The sequence below is a fragment of the Nakaseomyces bracarensis genome (assembly GCF_045282275.1).
Source record: "Nakaseomyces bracarensis strain CBM3 chromosome Unknown Scaff13_0, whole genome shotgun sequence".
In the NCBI taxonomy this organism is placed as follows: Eukaryota; Fungi; Ascomycota; class Saccharomycetes; order Saccharomycetales; family Saccharomycetaceae; genus Nakaseomyces; species Nakaseomyces bracarensis.
Genome location: NW_027263959.1, coordinates 1,696,899 through 1,710,528, shown reverse-complemented (window position 1 = coordinate 1,710,528; position 13,630 = coordinate 1,696,899). Strand labels below are relative to the sequence as shown.

At 34.9% G+C, this 13,630-nt stretch overlaps 8 protein-coding genes across 8 annotated transcripts; 4 read left to right on the top strand and 4 right to left on the bottom strand.

Annotated features, from left to right (window-relative positions):
• Positions 1-162: 162 nt before the first annotated feature.
• Positions 163-903, top strand: SKI6 (exosome non-catalytic core subunit SKI6; the record flags this gene model as incomplete). The annotated part of the gene is made up of 1 exon (XM_071054957.1): positions 163-903. One exon carries the CDS (start codon positions 163-165, stop codon positions 901-903), a length of 741 nt encoding a protein of 246 aa, XP_070909650.1.
• A 201-nt stretch (positions 904-1,104) lies between these two features.
• On the bottom strand, positions 1,105-3,618 carry FYV8 (Fyv8p; the record flags this gene model as incomplete). Its single annotated transcript, XM_071054956.1, has 1 exon — positions 1,105-3,618. One exon carries the CDS (start codon positions 3,616-3,618, stop codon positions 1,105-1,107), a length of 2,514 nt encoding a protein of 837 aa, XP_070909649.1.
• Positions 3,619-4,426: 808 nt separating this feature from the next.
• On the bottom strand, positions 4,427-6,124 carry SNG1 (Sng1p; the record flags this gene model as incomplete). The annotated part of the gene is made up of 1 exon (XM_071054955.1): positions 4,427-6,124. One exon carries the CDS (start codon positions 6,122-6,124, stop codon positions 4,427-4,429), a length of 1,698 nt encoding a protein of 565 aa, XP_070909648.1.
• Positions 6,125-7,667: 1,543 nt separating this feature from the next.
• Positions 7,668-7,847, top strand: COA2 (Coa2p; the record flags this gene model as incomplete). Its single annotated transcript, XM_071054954.1, has 1 exon — positions 7,668-7,847. The coding sequence occupies one exon, from the start codon at positions 7,668-7,670 to the stop codon at positions 7,845-7,847; it is 180 nt and encodes a 59-aa protein (XP_070909647.1).
• A 596-nt stretch (positions 7,848-8,443) lies between these two features.
• Positions 8,444-9,556, top strand: MIY2 (ubiquitinyl hydrolase 1; the record flags this gene model as incomplete). Its single annotated transcript, XM_071054953.1, has 1 exon — positions 8,444-9,556. The coding sequence occupies one exon, from the start codon at positions 8,444-8,446 to the stop codon at positions 9,554-9,556; it is 1,113 nt and encodes a 370-aa protein (XP_070909646.1).
• A 405-nt stretch (positions 9,557-9,961) lies between these two features.
• PRM3 (pheromone-regulated protein PRM3) lies at positions 9,962-10,294 on the top strand (the record flags this gene model as incomplete). Its single annotated transcript, XM_071054952.1, has 1 exon — positions 9,962-10,294. One exon carries the CDS (start codon positions 9,962-9,964, stop codon positions 10,292-10,294), a length of 333 nt encoding a protein of 110 aa, XP_070909645.1.
• Positions 10,295-10,340: 46 nt separating this feature from the next.
• RSA1 (Rsa1p) lies at positions 10,341-11,525 on the bottom strand (the record flags this gene model as incomplete). Its single annotated transcript, XM_071054951.1, has 1 exon — positions 10,341-11,525. The coding sequence occupies one exon, from the start codon at positions 11,523-11,525 to the stop codon at positions 10,341-10,343; it is 1,185 nt and encodes a 394-aa protein (XP_070909644.1).
• A 232-nt stretch (positions 11,526-11,757) lies between these two features.
• On the bottom strand, positions 11,758-13,590 carry DDC1 (Ddc1p; the record flags this gene model as incomplete). The annotated part of the gene is made up of 1 exon (XM_071054950.1): positions 11,758-13,590. The coding sequence occupies one exon, from the start codon at positions 13,588-13,590 to the stop codon at positions 11,758-11,760; it is 1,833 nt and encodes a 610-aa protein (XP_070909643.1).
• Positions 13,591-13,630: the final 40 nt, after the last annotated feature.

The window sequence follows — 13,630 nt, the reverse complement described above, 5'->3', positions numbered from 1 at the left end:
AGTGAATCTACATAACTAGAGAGTCTTAACGTTGTGACCGAAAACTTTTATTATACTTGCATATATCCTTCTTTTTGAATATATAGGTACAAAATAACGGATTGAGATACGCAATACTGGAGAGAGATAAAAAATATCAAATACAAATAAATCAAAATACAAATGTCTCGTGTTGAAATTTACTCTCCTGAAGGCCTACGTCTAGATGGTCGTAGATGGAATGAATTGCGTCGTTTTGAAAGTGCTATTAACACGCATCCACATGCTGCTGATGGCTCTTCGTATCTCGAACAAGGTAATAACAAGGTAATAACAATGGTGAAAGGTCCAAAAGAGCCTACCTTGAAGTCACAAACGGATACACAAAAAGCAATGTTAAAAGTGACAGTGAACCTTACAAAATTTTCCAAATTTGAAAGGAGTAAGAGTAGTCATAGAAATGAGAGAAGAGTGTTAGAGATGCAGACGGCACTGGTACGGACATTTGAGAAGAATGTTATGCTCCATATATACCCAAGAACTCTCATTGACATTGAATTACATGTACTCCAGCAAGACGGTGGTATCATGGGCACGTTGATAAATGGTATCACTTTGGCTCTAATAGATGCAGGTATTGCAATGTACGATTATATAAGTGGTGTCTCAGTTGGTCTTTATGACACTACTCCACTCTTGGATACAAATTCTCTTGAGGAAAATGCAATGAGCTGTGTAACACTTGGTGTGGTGGGGAAATCTGAAAAGCTGTCTCTTTTACAAGTAGAAGACAAAATACCTCTAGACAGAATGGAAAGTGTGTTGGCGATCGGTATAGCTGGTGCCCACAGAATAAGAGATCTTATGGAAACTGAATTAAGGGCTCATGCTGAAAAAAGAGTTGCTAATGCCTCTAAAACTTAAGTTCTATATCTCCTTATTTTACATATATATTAGTTAAGTAACCAGATAAATGAATTTTTTTGCATATTTATTCGTCTAAATCAGTAAGCCTCATGAAATTAGAAGTAAGCCTTCATATTGTAATCAGTTGTGTTAAATAGACCGTATAATGTATATAAAGCTTTGAATCTCTGGATTATATTTTTCTTTCCCACCGGTACCTCATAACTTCTTTTTACCTATAGAGGAGAATAATGTTTTAGGCTTTAAGGAATGGTGCAAAACTTTCTTCCTCAAATGATTCACGTTCTGGTTGACATTAGAAACCGTATTGATCACAGTATTCTTTCTACTTAAGTCATCGGCATTGGCATATGCTTCTCTAACATGTCTGTTGCTTCTGTACTCTTGGAATATAAAATCTCTATCGGTTTTAGATGATGACTTTAATGTATACGTAATCCATGTCTGAAGACCACTATCGTAGTTATCCAGGCTCTCCTTATAGTCTCTTAGGTTCTCCAATTTTAATTTATGCGAAGAGTTGCTTCCCACAATTTTATTCAAGTCACGGCTAGGCACTGAGTTTTGCTGGCTGAGTTTACCAATCTCTTGACTTGTAGGCGGTACAATACTAGATCCATCCTTTGAAATTTTTCTTTCAACCTGTCTACTACTGTTATCGGTCATTAAATGTGTCGTTGGAATAGGTGGCATAGTCTGTGGAAGGGGAGGCACAGCCTCATTATTTGCCATGATCCCAGGAACGTTATAGAGAGTGTTATTATCATAAAGAGTCTTTGTATCTCCAATAGTTTCTAAATCTGCGTTGTTTTCGGATGGAAATGCATTCCATGAGCTTTCGACTTCCGAGTATGTTGACACTACGCGTGGCTTCATGCTCGAAGGTGTTAGATCAACGAGATCACCTTTTTCATCTCTGACAAAACCTGGCGGTGGTTTTGCACCAGTATTTTCCATGAATCCACTTCTAAGAGCATCTGTGTCAGGTCTCCAATCAACAGAATCTCCGGATTCCACGGATATTCTTTTATTCACATCTTTGTCAACATGTTCAATTTGCATGTTTGATGAATCTTTTTGAATGCTTCTTCCATCCGATATTGTGTTCTCATCTTTATTATTAGGTTCATGTGTGGCATCACCATCTAAATCATGATTACTCAAGTTACTTTGGACTGACTTACTTTCACCATTTTCATTATCTTCTTGGTTGTTAATGAATTGAGATTTAAAGTTATTGAGCGAGACCTCTTCTTCTGAGTCACTACCATCTATATGATCGCGCTCTTCAGATTGCTCTTTTTCATCTTTTGACACCATCTTTTTGAAATAACCAGATTTATGAACATGAATATCCTTATCATTCTGAAGGGAGTTCAAAATTTCGTCGTCGTCATCATCATCATCATCATCATCATCATCATCTTTTTCTTCATCAAAACCTTCCTCAGAATTGCTGTTGTTATCATATTTACCAACCTCACTTTCAACAGAATCCCCAGTATCGTTCCGATCTGTGCTAACAACATCATCACTTTCAACCTTCGAATTTGAATTTTCTGGGTTATTCGAGCCTTTACTACTCTCACTATTTGACTCATTATCAAACATAGGAAGAGGCTCAGTCTTATAATTTTCAGATATTTCTTTACTAGGAGTCGCATAACGTATAGATTCAGTGTACGACAATGCATCGTCGTGATCATCATATTCCTCAAGGCCATCCTCTGATTCATCAGATGTTGGTAAACCTAACGAGATATCATCTTCATCACCATTTTCTTTAGCTTTACTCCTGTTTTTGATTTCTTGTTCATATTCTTCGTCATGGAGCGGCAAATGCACTTCATCGTCACTAGAACTTGCATAAGAATTTATGAAGGTAGACTCAAAAGCTCCTATAGAAGTATGTTTTTGATGTATAGGCGCGTGCTCAGCATGTTCATCTACCCCATTATCAAATTCTTCTCTAGACTTTTTACCTAATTCATTGTCTGAGAGTGAAGGGCTATTAATATCTTCCACGGTAGGTTCTACTTCAATAGATGCCTTTACATGATCAATCGAATGCTCATCAAGGCCTAACACCTTATTTTCATCACGACTAAGAGAACTAATTGATCCAGATTCTGATTCAAATCCATCCCGTTGCTCGGTTTTAGGGGTTAATTCTTTTGAGATTTGCATCATAAGATCATCTAAATGTTCATTCACGTTCTTGTTGGGCATTGGTCTTCGACCAAATGAGCTCTTCGAACTATTGATTGAGGGACTTAAACTGTTTTGGTTCATTGTCGGAGATTTAGATGTATGTACCATTGGTGTCCTTTGTTGGGTGGGTGCTGTGGCTGATGAATTTGAGTCCTCGTATCTCCTGTTTCCTGAAATATCTTCCTCATCATCCATCTCTTCGGCTAACATTCGTTCCCTTTTGGATGGTGTCTGTACATCTTCAACACCAGTATTTACACTTGGGGCAGGTCTACCTATTTTGGGCGTGTCCACAGTATTCTTAACTTCTTCATTGTCACCATAATTAAGCTTCGGAAGACTAGGTAGACCAGCATTTCCCTCTCCCTTATCTAAATGATTCTTTTTCGGAGATTCTCTCTCGCTATCACTATTACTATCCCAACCAGCCCCATCATACGTGGCTTGCGTGGCACTTACCCATCTGTATGATTTCTTTCTTTCTACTTGACTCTCATCCATCACTCAATAATATAACACTTCAAACTCTATTACACAAAAATATGGTTTACAAGTAATAAAAATCGTCTATACTTCGTTTATTTTGTATTTATATTTATCACAAATAAGATATTCTCCTAATTAAATTGATGAAGTAGTCGCTTAATGATAACTTACCTTTATAATGAAAATTTAGGTATTTAATCAATATCGCTTTTATATTCTGAAACTGTGTTAATGTGGTTATATCTTTTACCAATACTATCAACTTGTACACTTGATAAGATCAAGAACATTTTGGTGCCCTGTTATATTAAACAGAGGTTATTTTTGGCGCAAAATGCAATATGTTAAACTTACCCGAATATTTAAAAAATTGATCTATGGAGGGTAACAAAATCATTATTTCAATTAATCCACATTATTATCAAGGTATTAACATAGTTAAATAGACGATTATTGCTGATGTTTTTGGTAGATAGGATATATCGAATCAAGTATTGACATCATTTCGCTAGTGATCCTTTGAATAATATATCCAGAATGTAATAATTACAAGTTGGGTATATAAAAGTTGTCTATTAATTGAAATTAGTATTTATATGTATGTAATTATATGTATATATGCGCAGAAATAAGCTCAAAAAGGATAGGATCAAAAAAAATAAAGAGATGTGGTATAACCGACTGGAAAAAAAATAATGTTCACTTCACAAATCATATTATTTAAGGTCCTTATGCAATAAGACAAAATAAACAAAAACAAACAATCGCCAACATGCAAATGTTAATAATGTATCGAAAGCGATACATTAATTAAATTCGTCTATTAGTGACTTTGGTGATGTTCATGATGATGTTCATGTTCGTGTTGTTTTCTAGCTTCGTGTGCATCTATAGCAGCCTGTGCCTGTTGCATTGCGTTGTTCTTCATCTTTGTACCAGCTATCTTCATAATGAAGGGGAATATGGCATGATTAAATACCACCCAAGCGGCTAAGATACCATAATTACGGCCAAGTTTCCCCCTTTCAACATCAAGAAAGATCACTCTGTAGATATCAACACCATTATGAAGAGGCATAGCATAACCGTAACGATAGAATTGATTATTCAATACCATTGGATAGAATGATGGTGAAATGTTCAAAATAATAAAAAAAATCATCCACAGAGGGATCAAACCAGGTTTATAAGCTACTACCAAACTGAGAGCGTTTTCATTCACACCACCGAGTGCCAGCATAACTAAGAAAGTGGTTGCCCAATAGATGACAAATCCTCCCTTCCCAAATGCCTTGGTGAAATCGATCTGGAAAATCGCAGAAACGGTGCAGAAAAACAATGACAGAATGAAGTAAGTGGCCCATGATATGGTGTATCTGTAGATCAACAAATGTTTTGGCTTAAAGACTCTAGCCATCTTGGCGTGAAGAGGGCTATATAGAGTTAATTGAAGCACTGTTAAGATCAGGGTAAAGATAAGACCAACTTGCAATGGCGCTAATAGAACGCGGTCATAAAATGGTCTATAATCAATCTCTGCAAATTCCATAAGACCTGCGTTCGCTAAATTTATTGGAGGTATGTCGTTTAATGAAATGCCTTCGGTAGTCGTGATGTTTTTAATAAGAGTGGGCAAATACTCGCTGCTGAAGTATTCTACAAATTGGGCCTGTAGAGCCTCCATTACGGGTAAAATAGCTGCTCTTAGATTTGTAGGATCCCTTCCACTCTCAAACATGACCTCAAAGAAGGCTGTGGAATTGAAAGGTGGAGAATTTGGGTCTGTCAAAGAGTTATAAAGACTTTCAGTGGCGCCTTCTTTCAAGTTTAGCGACATCCAGTATTTCTCTTTGTATATCAATCTGGTCACCTTCGAATTGATCTCCTCTGGGGAGTTTGTTCCAAACTTGCTATTAAAGGTGGAACTGTTGAATTGATGCCATGTACCCGGAGTTTCGTCAATCATACCTGGTAGTACTGCACCAATTGATGGTATAGAGCCATAACCTTGATCCTGAATCACACTCATTATATTAACTTTGAACATGTAATGGTTAGTTCTGTATGCAGCACCCCAGTAGATGGAAATAATAGATAGAGTAACGGCAGCTAAGATCACGTTAATAACACAGAACTGTACTACTAGCATTGATTTTGTGGATTTACCCTTAATGGCATCCATTTTCTGAACCATATCTGCTAGAAACCCACGATCTTCCTTGTCTTTGCTCTCCTCATTACTAGAGGCCGAACTGTCTATCACTGTGGAGTCTCCAGTCTTTTCATCATGCTCATTCCCATGTCCATGCCGATGCCCATGCCCGTACTCATTCCTCGACCTAGTTCGTGACATTGTAATCTCTGCTTCATTCCCGTCTAAATAAGTCCCAGTCACAACTCTTGATATAGCATCAGCAGGATTAGCATCAAATATTATCTCTTCCTGGCTACTGCCAGTATACATCTGAGCCTCTCTGTCAAACGATTTCTCCGAACTAGTTGAATCCATCGCCTCTTCCATTGTAAATTTTTTTTTGTTTTGTTTTTTTGGTTTCTAATCACAACAATACAAGAAGAGGATCAAGGTTATATTTATCTTTTTTTCCTTAAAGAAAAAACTTTGTTATATATATCTAATTAATTAACCATAACAAGAAATTATATCACCTTTTATTTTATTTTATTTTTTTTTTTTTTTTACCAATTGAAGAAAATAAAGATCATTTACGAGTGAAGAAAAAAAGAAATTTCAAGATAGAAGAAAGTATTGTTCTCCTTTATGATATCATCTAACAAAGAATCTTTTTTACTTATTATTTGATTTAGTGATTATTAATATTTCATTTCTGTTTTTTTTTTTCTTAATTCTTATCTCTACGTCTTAGTCTCACAAAAAGCTACAAGCCTTTTGCTTTTTCTTAATTCTTTTAGTTTATTTTTTATTTTTTAATAGATGGAGTTCAAGTTTAGTCATTGAGGCAAAAATTTCTTTCCCCCCGTTGTTATTACACCCGTTTCATGTCCTCTCTTTGGATACCATCTTGAACTGCCTGCGGTCGGGAGACACCCCATACTTGTTTCCTTGATACTGTTTCTGTAGGTTGGACCCTTCATCAGACTCACACACCCCCACTAAAAAGAAGAAAAGACCCCTGATGTACAGATTATAGAAGATCTAGATTTTTGAGGAAACAAACGGACTTAAACTAAAAAAATGACGAAGAGAGATATCCAGGAAGGAGATAGAAATGCAAGGATATAACATAAAAAAATAAATAACAACTACGACCCTAAAGGACATAAGACGGAGATAATGTCGAGAATTTATTTTTTTTTCCGCAAATAAAAAAGAAACTTTTAAGTACGCCGTGCAGCATACGGCGCTATGATCGACCAAAATAAAAACACCTTGCATTCGTTTATTGATTTCATTCGAAGGAAATCAATGTTACCCGGAATCCCGAGAAAACAATATATTACCCGGATAAATGACTGAAATCATTTTACCCAGCCAAAAAAAATAGAAGGAGAGAGAGAGATCGGAATTTCGAAAGGGAAAGTGGGGGGGGGGGGTGAGGGCATTCCCCCGTGAAATTTTCATTACAAAAAAAAGAAAGAAAATAAGGGACGTAGATAGGGATACGTACAGAAAGAAACTAAGAGTGGCAGTGAGCTCTAAAATATTTTTATTTTGTCGGATACACCGGGTCTACCAATCATTGGCTAGTTAAAAAAAAAAATATCTTTTTAGTGCTATCATTGTCTTCTGTGTTCTTGTGGGAGTGTCTTGTTGTCTGTGTAAGTGTGGGGGGATTTGACAGAACAAGAGCAACTTTAGACTCAAGAAATAACTTCGAAAATGCTTTTAGTACCAAATTTCAAGAACAACAGAAAAAAAAATACGTAAATACGTAAATTACTTTCAAAGTTCCGTCATTTTTTTTATATAAAAACAAAACTCGATAACATTTTTTTTGCGCAATTAATATATTTGCTCTTCAAGAAGGGCAATAAAATAACAGGGTTAAAGAAAACAACTAAAACTATAAACGATATTCTAGGAAATGAGAGCTGTAGTTAGAAATAGGTTGATGAACAATTTATATTTCACAACTTTTCTTATAGCATTTTCCTCAGTTGCGATAGGTTCTTTCCTACCGTGTCCTGCACATACATTAGATTTGGATTCACCAGAGGTTAAGAAGAAAGATATAGAAACTAACGACAAAGAAGTTACGAAATAATAACAAAAAAACAACCAAAAACTTTATTTAAAAAAATCAAACAAACAACAATACATATTCCTGCTAAAAAAAATAAAAAAAAGTGGTTAATTATAAAAAATAAACAAACTAATCCTGTGATATTACAACTAATAAAATTTATTTATCTATTCTGCATTTTTTTATGAGACTGGTGCTCTACTCTTTTTTTTTGATAAACAAAAAAAAAATTACTTATTTATTTTATTATATCCCAATCCTAATATGATTTGGGAGGGCGAATAAATTTTAACAAATATTTAAAACTGAATCTCTTTTTTGTATAAAAAAAAAGATTTCTTAACTGTTAATAGTTTCTAAATTAAAACTAAATAAAATATATGTTTTCGTTTTATTTATTTCAAAAGACAATGACGTGAGTACAAATGTTATTGAAAAATTAAAGGCAAACTTGTTTTAGAAAAAAATTAAAAAATTAAAGGGCCAAAAGATTGTTAAAATATAATGACTAAGGGGATAGTACCTTATTTATCATCGATTGATTACAAGAGATATAGATTAGAAACAGACTATTGCTATTACAAATAGAAAAAAAAACAAAAAACACCCATAAAATTATGGATTTTGATACTAAACTTGTGACTTATAATGGTGAAGAACACAGAGTTTTACTACAAAATGAAAATGGACCGTGTGCGTTAGTGGCGTTATGTAACGTTTTGTTATTAGACCCTTCATGTGCTTCAAATAGTTCAGAATTGATAAAACTGTTACAGAACACACGGTCACAGGTGTCACTAGATGATATATTAACGGTACTGGCAAATATTGCCATTTCGAACGCCAATGGGGATACCGAGGATGAGAGTCTTTCGCATATACTCTCTATCCTCCCACAGCTACACACGGGGCTAAACATTAACCCACAATTTGATGGAACCTTTGAGGACACGATGGAGATGTCTTTATTCAAGTTATTCAAAATTAATATATTGCATGGTTGGGTTTCTCCCAAAAAGGACATTAACAAATACACATATGAAGGCAGCCAACAACTCTTAACTCAGGTTGTAGATATCCAGGAGAGCAATGGAACCGGAGATGAGGAGAATAGACAGATTCTCGAAGAAGCCGAGATGATTCAACTGTTTCTTCAGCAATCGTTAACACAATTAACAGACGAGGGTTTAACCCATATTAAATCCATATTGGAAAACGGTAATTTTGCAGTGTTATTCCGTAATGACCATTTCTCAACAATAACAAAATATGACGGTAGACTCTATGCACTAGTGACTGATTTAGGTTTCAAATCTTGTAAAGAAATCATATGGGAATGCATTGGTTCATTAGATGGTTCAGATGACACCTTCTATACGTGCGATTTTAACGCTACAAAGCTAGACGAAAGCACATATGATGAGATGAACTCTATAGAGAAAGAAATTGAACACGCACAAATGACTGAGGATGAGAAATTGGCCAGACAACTTCAAAGGGAAGAGGAAAAAAAAAAGACCTCTGATAGAAGCAATAGACAACACAAGAAACCCAGACGAAAGAAAGAGAAGGTTGGTAATAATCAAACCAAGGGAAATACCCAGAAGAACAACTTAAAGGAAAGTTCCAATATTGCATCGGGTCATGGTAGAGTTCACACAAGCGTATCAGAGAGAAAGAGCACTACTAAATCAAATAAAGAATCAAAGTCTGACTGCTCTATCATGTGAATAAAATAATATCCTTTAGCTCCTTTCTTAATACAAAGTATTATTCTTGATCAAATGAACTTATCTGCATTATATCTGACAAATTTTTTCTTTTTTCTCTTGCATGACTTCAGGCTGAAACAGTAACACAAATGTAAAGCTTGGTAACATAAACGTATCAATTGTAAAAGTATAAGTAAGAATACTAAACTCAACGACCTTTTATTGCAATAAAAGTTTTGAATTGATGTTTTGATATCAGAATTCATTAATACGTTAGGATAATTTTATTTATTTATCTATTTATTATCTAATACTCTATAAAAATCCAAACCATTATGTATTAATGCAAATAAATAGAAAATTCATGCAAATAGTTGTGAATGTAGATCAAAGTTTCTATTATCACATAGAATAATTAACAGGATGAGTGCTAACGAAAAAGTAACTCAAACTGGTGATGTAAGAGACGTCGATCCCGGGGTCATGATCAATGAAGGGAAGAAAACAATTAATAATGTCTTGCAAGGGCGATTAACTCTACTAAATTCGAGACATAACAAAATACCTAAGAAAAGAGTGAGTAAGAAGAAGGTTAGGAAAGTTAATAAACGTTCAATAAAAGAAAACGAAAAGGTACACAATAAGAAAGACCTTCCTCACAGAGTTTCTAATAGATATTTTGAAGGGATGTTGGTGGGGTCTTTCCTCGGTGCAGCTTTAACTTCTCTTATAACTAAGCTCTTCACAGAAATTTAGATCTAAATTTCTACTATAACTTGAATCACAACACATCTCAAATATATTATTTTGCAGGTGGTTGATTATAGCGACTTCCTTCAGATGGCTTTTGTTGATATTGTCTTCTGCCCTTGTTAAAATTGCGGTTATTATTACCACCGGTAGTAATTGGTCCTCCAAAAAGTTTGTCCTTTTCTTCTTGAGATAGTTCATACTCAAGATAACCACATTCACCTAATTCAACAATAAAGTCCAACAATTTCGCATTCTCTTCTGCAAATCCACGCTGTACAAGTTTAAGATTTAGATTAGCCTTTGGGTTAGATCTTGCTACTTGGGCTTGTATACTTTTTATAAATTGCTGCTCTTTTTTAGATTCTTTTAATGGATTCCCAGATTTCTTTACATCTTCTTCCTTTAATCCCATTTTCTCCATGTGTTCTTTTCTTCTATTCGAAATGCGTAATAGCCACATCTTACGCCTTTCTTCCTTCCATTTCTTAATATCTTCATCAGTTTCTAATGTTATTGATGTACCTGGAATCAAAACTTTATCAGTATTTTCAGCTAAGTTTTCTTTGAATTTACGCTCAGACTCAAGACTATCTTCGGTCTTAATTTTGCTTCGCTTAGTACTTTGTTCTTTTAATACTTCGGCTTCTCTTTTTACACTAGATATTTTCTTCACAGTTTCTTCATTTTTCTTTAAGGTTTCACTTTTCCTAGTGTTATTAGTTGTTACCGACTCCGGGTTATCGATATATGGCTGAGGCACCTTCACGTTATTATACTTATTCCACGGTTGTTCGGAAAGTTCCTTCGAATTAGGTTGATTGTACCCAAAATTCTGTTGATAGGCTTGCATTGGCTGCTGTGACATATGATGCTGTGATATCTGATTCTGTGACATTGGTTGCTGTGACATTAAATGCTGTGTCATCGGGTTCTGTATTATTGGATGCTGTGGCATTGGAGATTGTTGTATTGGCCACTGAAAATTATTAAAATAAGGTAGCTGCATGGGTTGTGGATAATTCATATAAGACTGAGGGGGTGCAGGAACACTAGGATAGTATGGGTATTGATTTCCATATCGTATTGAGGGGTCCGTTCTATCTAAATAGGGTGCCTCCTCAGCCAATTCTATCCTTTTATTTATTTGACCTCCATCGCTCTCCAGAGTACCAGAGTAGGTTGGTTTTGGCAGGTTGGTACTTGGAGCATAATCATCTTCATCATCATAATTCATTTTATCTCTTCCACTGTTTATATTATTAGCGTTTTTTTTGTTTTCAGTATAATTATGTCCAAACTTGTCCTATTTTTTATTGAACAGATTGTTTAATATGCCATTATAATCATATTAACAGTGATTGATCAATTTTAAAATTTTTTCTGCGATGAGCTAAAAAAAAAAAGGCGAAGAAAAAAAATGAAGTTAGATAGATATCTAGTTTAACTCATTTACTAATTGCAATAATTTAATCTAGCAAGCCTTTAGGTAATTCTGGTTGAGTCGGGCCAAATTGTTCTGAGCTTGAACTTTTCTGTTTCCTACTGGTAGAATCATTATGGTCCTCATCCAACAACCTTTTCCGCTTTTCTCTTAGTAGGCCAATTTCATCATGAGTCCTTTGTTTATCATTAGTAGTTGAATGGGGAGCTCCCCATTTAATAATTGTATTACTTCTATTCACTGTAATTGTTTTATCCATCCCCAAAATGCTTTCATTCCCTTGATTAGAATTACTAGCCAAATTGTTTCTTGAATAGCTTTCTGCTGAGTTTTGCATTCTATCTCCGCGTTGGTTAATAGCTCTGTGTTCTTCCTCATCTGAAGAATCCTCATCCCTAACAAATAATTTCCGTTTTGGTGTCGAATGTGACGACTGATTATCAGTTAACTTTTCGGTTGGAAGAATAGATCTCAAAGGTGAGTTTCGAACTTCCCGTTTAATGGAAATACTGTGTTGTAATGGAGGCGCCATAGTTTTTAATGGTGTCATGCTGGAGTTACGAGTCGATGCGGTGTTGCTAGTTCGAGAAAGTTCAACGCTCTGATTGATAGATGCACTATTAGAAGTAGCATCTGTAACTTGGAGGAGCTGAAATCGTACATTTTCTCTATCAAGTTCAATCAAAATGGGGTCGCCAGGATTACAGAACCAGATATTCATATTACCACCAGAGAATATGTTTTGTCTAGAATACGAGTTAATTCCTATAAAGTTTCTGAAATCTTTCGACTTGAATACTATGGATTTGAGTTGCCTATCTGATTTAGCGTTAGAACCTAATGATTCATCTTCCACCCAAAATAAAGAACAATGTTCAAGTGCGGTTAAAGCAATAGTGTTACTCATAGAAATTGCACTTTTCAATATATCATTACCTTTACCGTATATAGATTTAGTAAATGCAGTCATTATCAAACGTCTAGTATCTACCTGTATTTTAATCTCATCTGTAAGGGAAGTGTTACAATTCTCAATAAAGTTTTTCATCAACGCTTGGTTACAGCAAATATAATTTATTTCATCAAAGCTTCCAAAATTTCCTTGTCTAGGTTCATTTGCAATTGCATCGTAAAAAAGCTCCTTTGAAAGCCCAGACTCAATAGCATTGCATATTTCTACTAATTTAGGATCAACTGGCTGTTCATTAGCGGATCTAGTTTCGGTGGTACCAAAAACATCAACAAATTTTCTTTTATATTTTAGATCGACAAGCAAAGGGTTATATTGGGTAGGTGTAAACTGAGGGCTGTACTCCTTTTGTATCAATGATTCCATCTCAATTGTAACCAATAATCGATTTGCCATAGACTCCGAACATGATAATGTGTTATCCACAGACAAACTGAACTCATTTATGATACCTGTCTCCGTTGATATCTTTGATATTGTCGTTAAATGCTTACCATTAATAAGAATGGAATATAACTTTTGAATGTTGCCTAATGGATCTTTGGCTGCTTGCAGACCAGCTTCACCAAATACTATCTCATGTGGTCTAAATTCAAAATCGTCAAAGAAGTTTCTATCAAATTTAATTTTACAAGAGCCCGTATACGTAGAATTAAGAGCAGATGCAATTAAAAAGTCATTACTAATTGTAAGACAGATCTCTTCACTTATTGTTGACAAAAAATATATACCCCGGAACCATAAATTCTGTTTATCTGTACCAGTGATAGAAGCAGCAAAAGCCTTGGACGTCGATTGCCTTAACATGAATAAATTGTAGAAAGTACTTTCATAATCATTTGTTAAAGAACTCTTATTGCAAATTTGCTCAAATTCTTGAACATTCATCAATATCAAATAAGCTTTTCCATATAAATTAATGATGCCA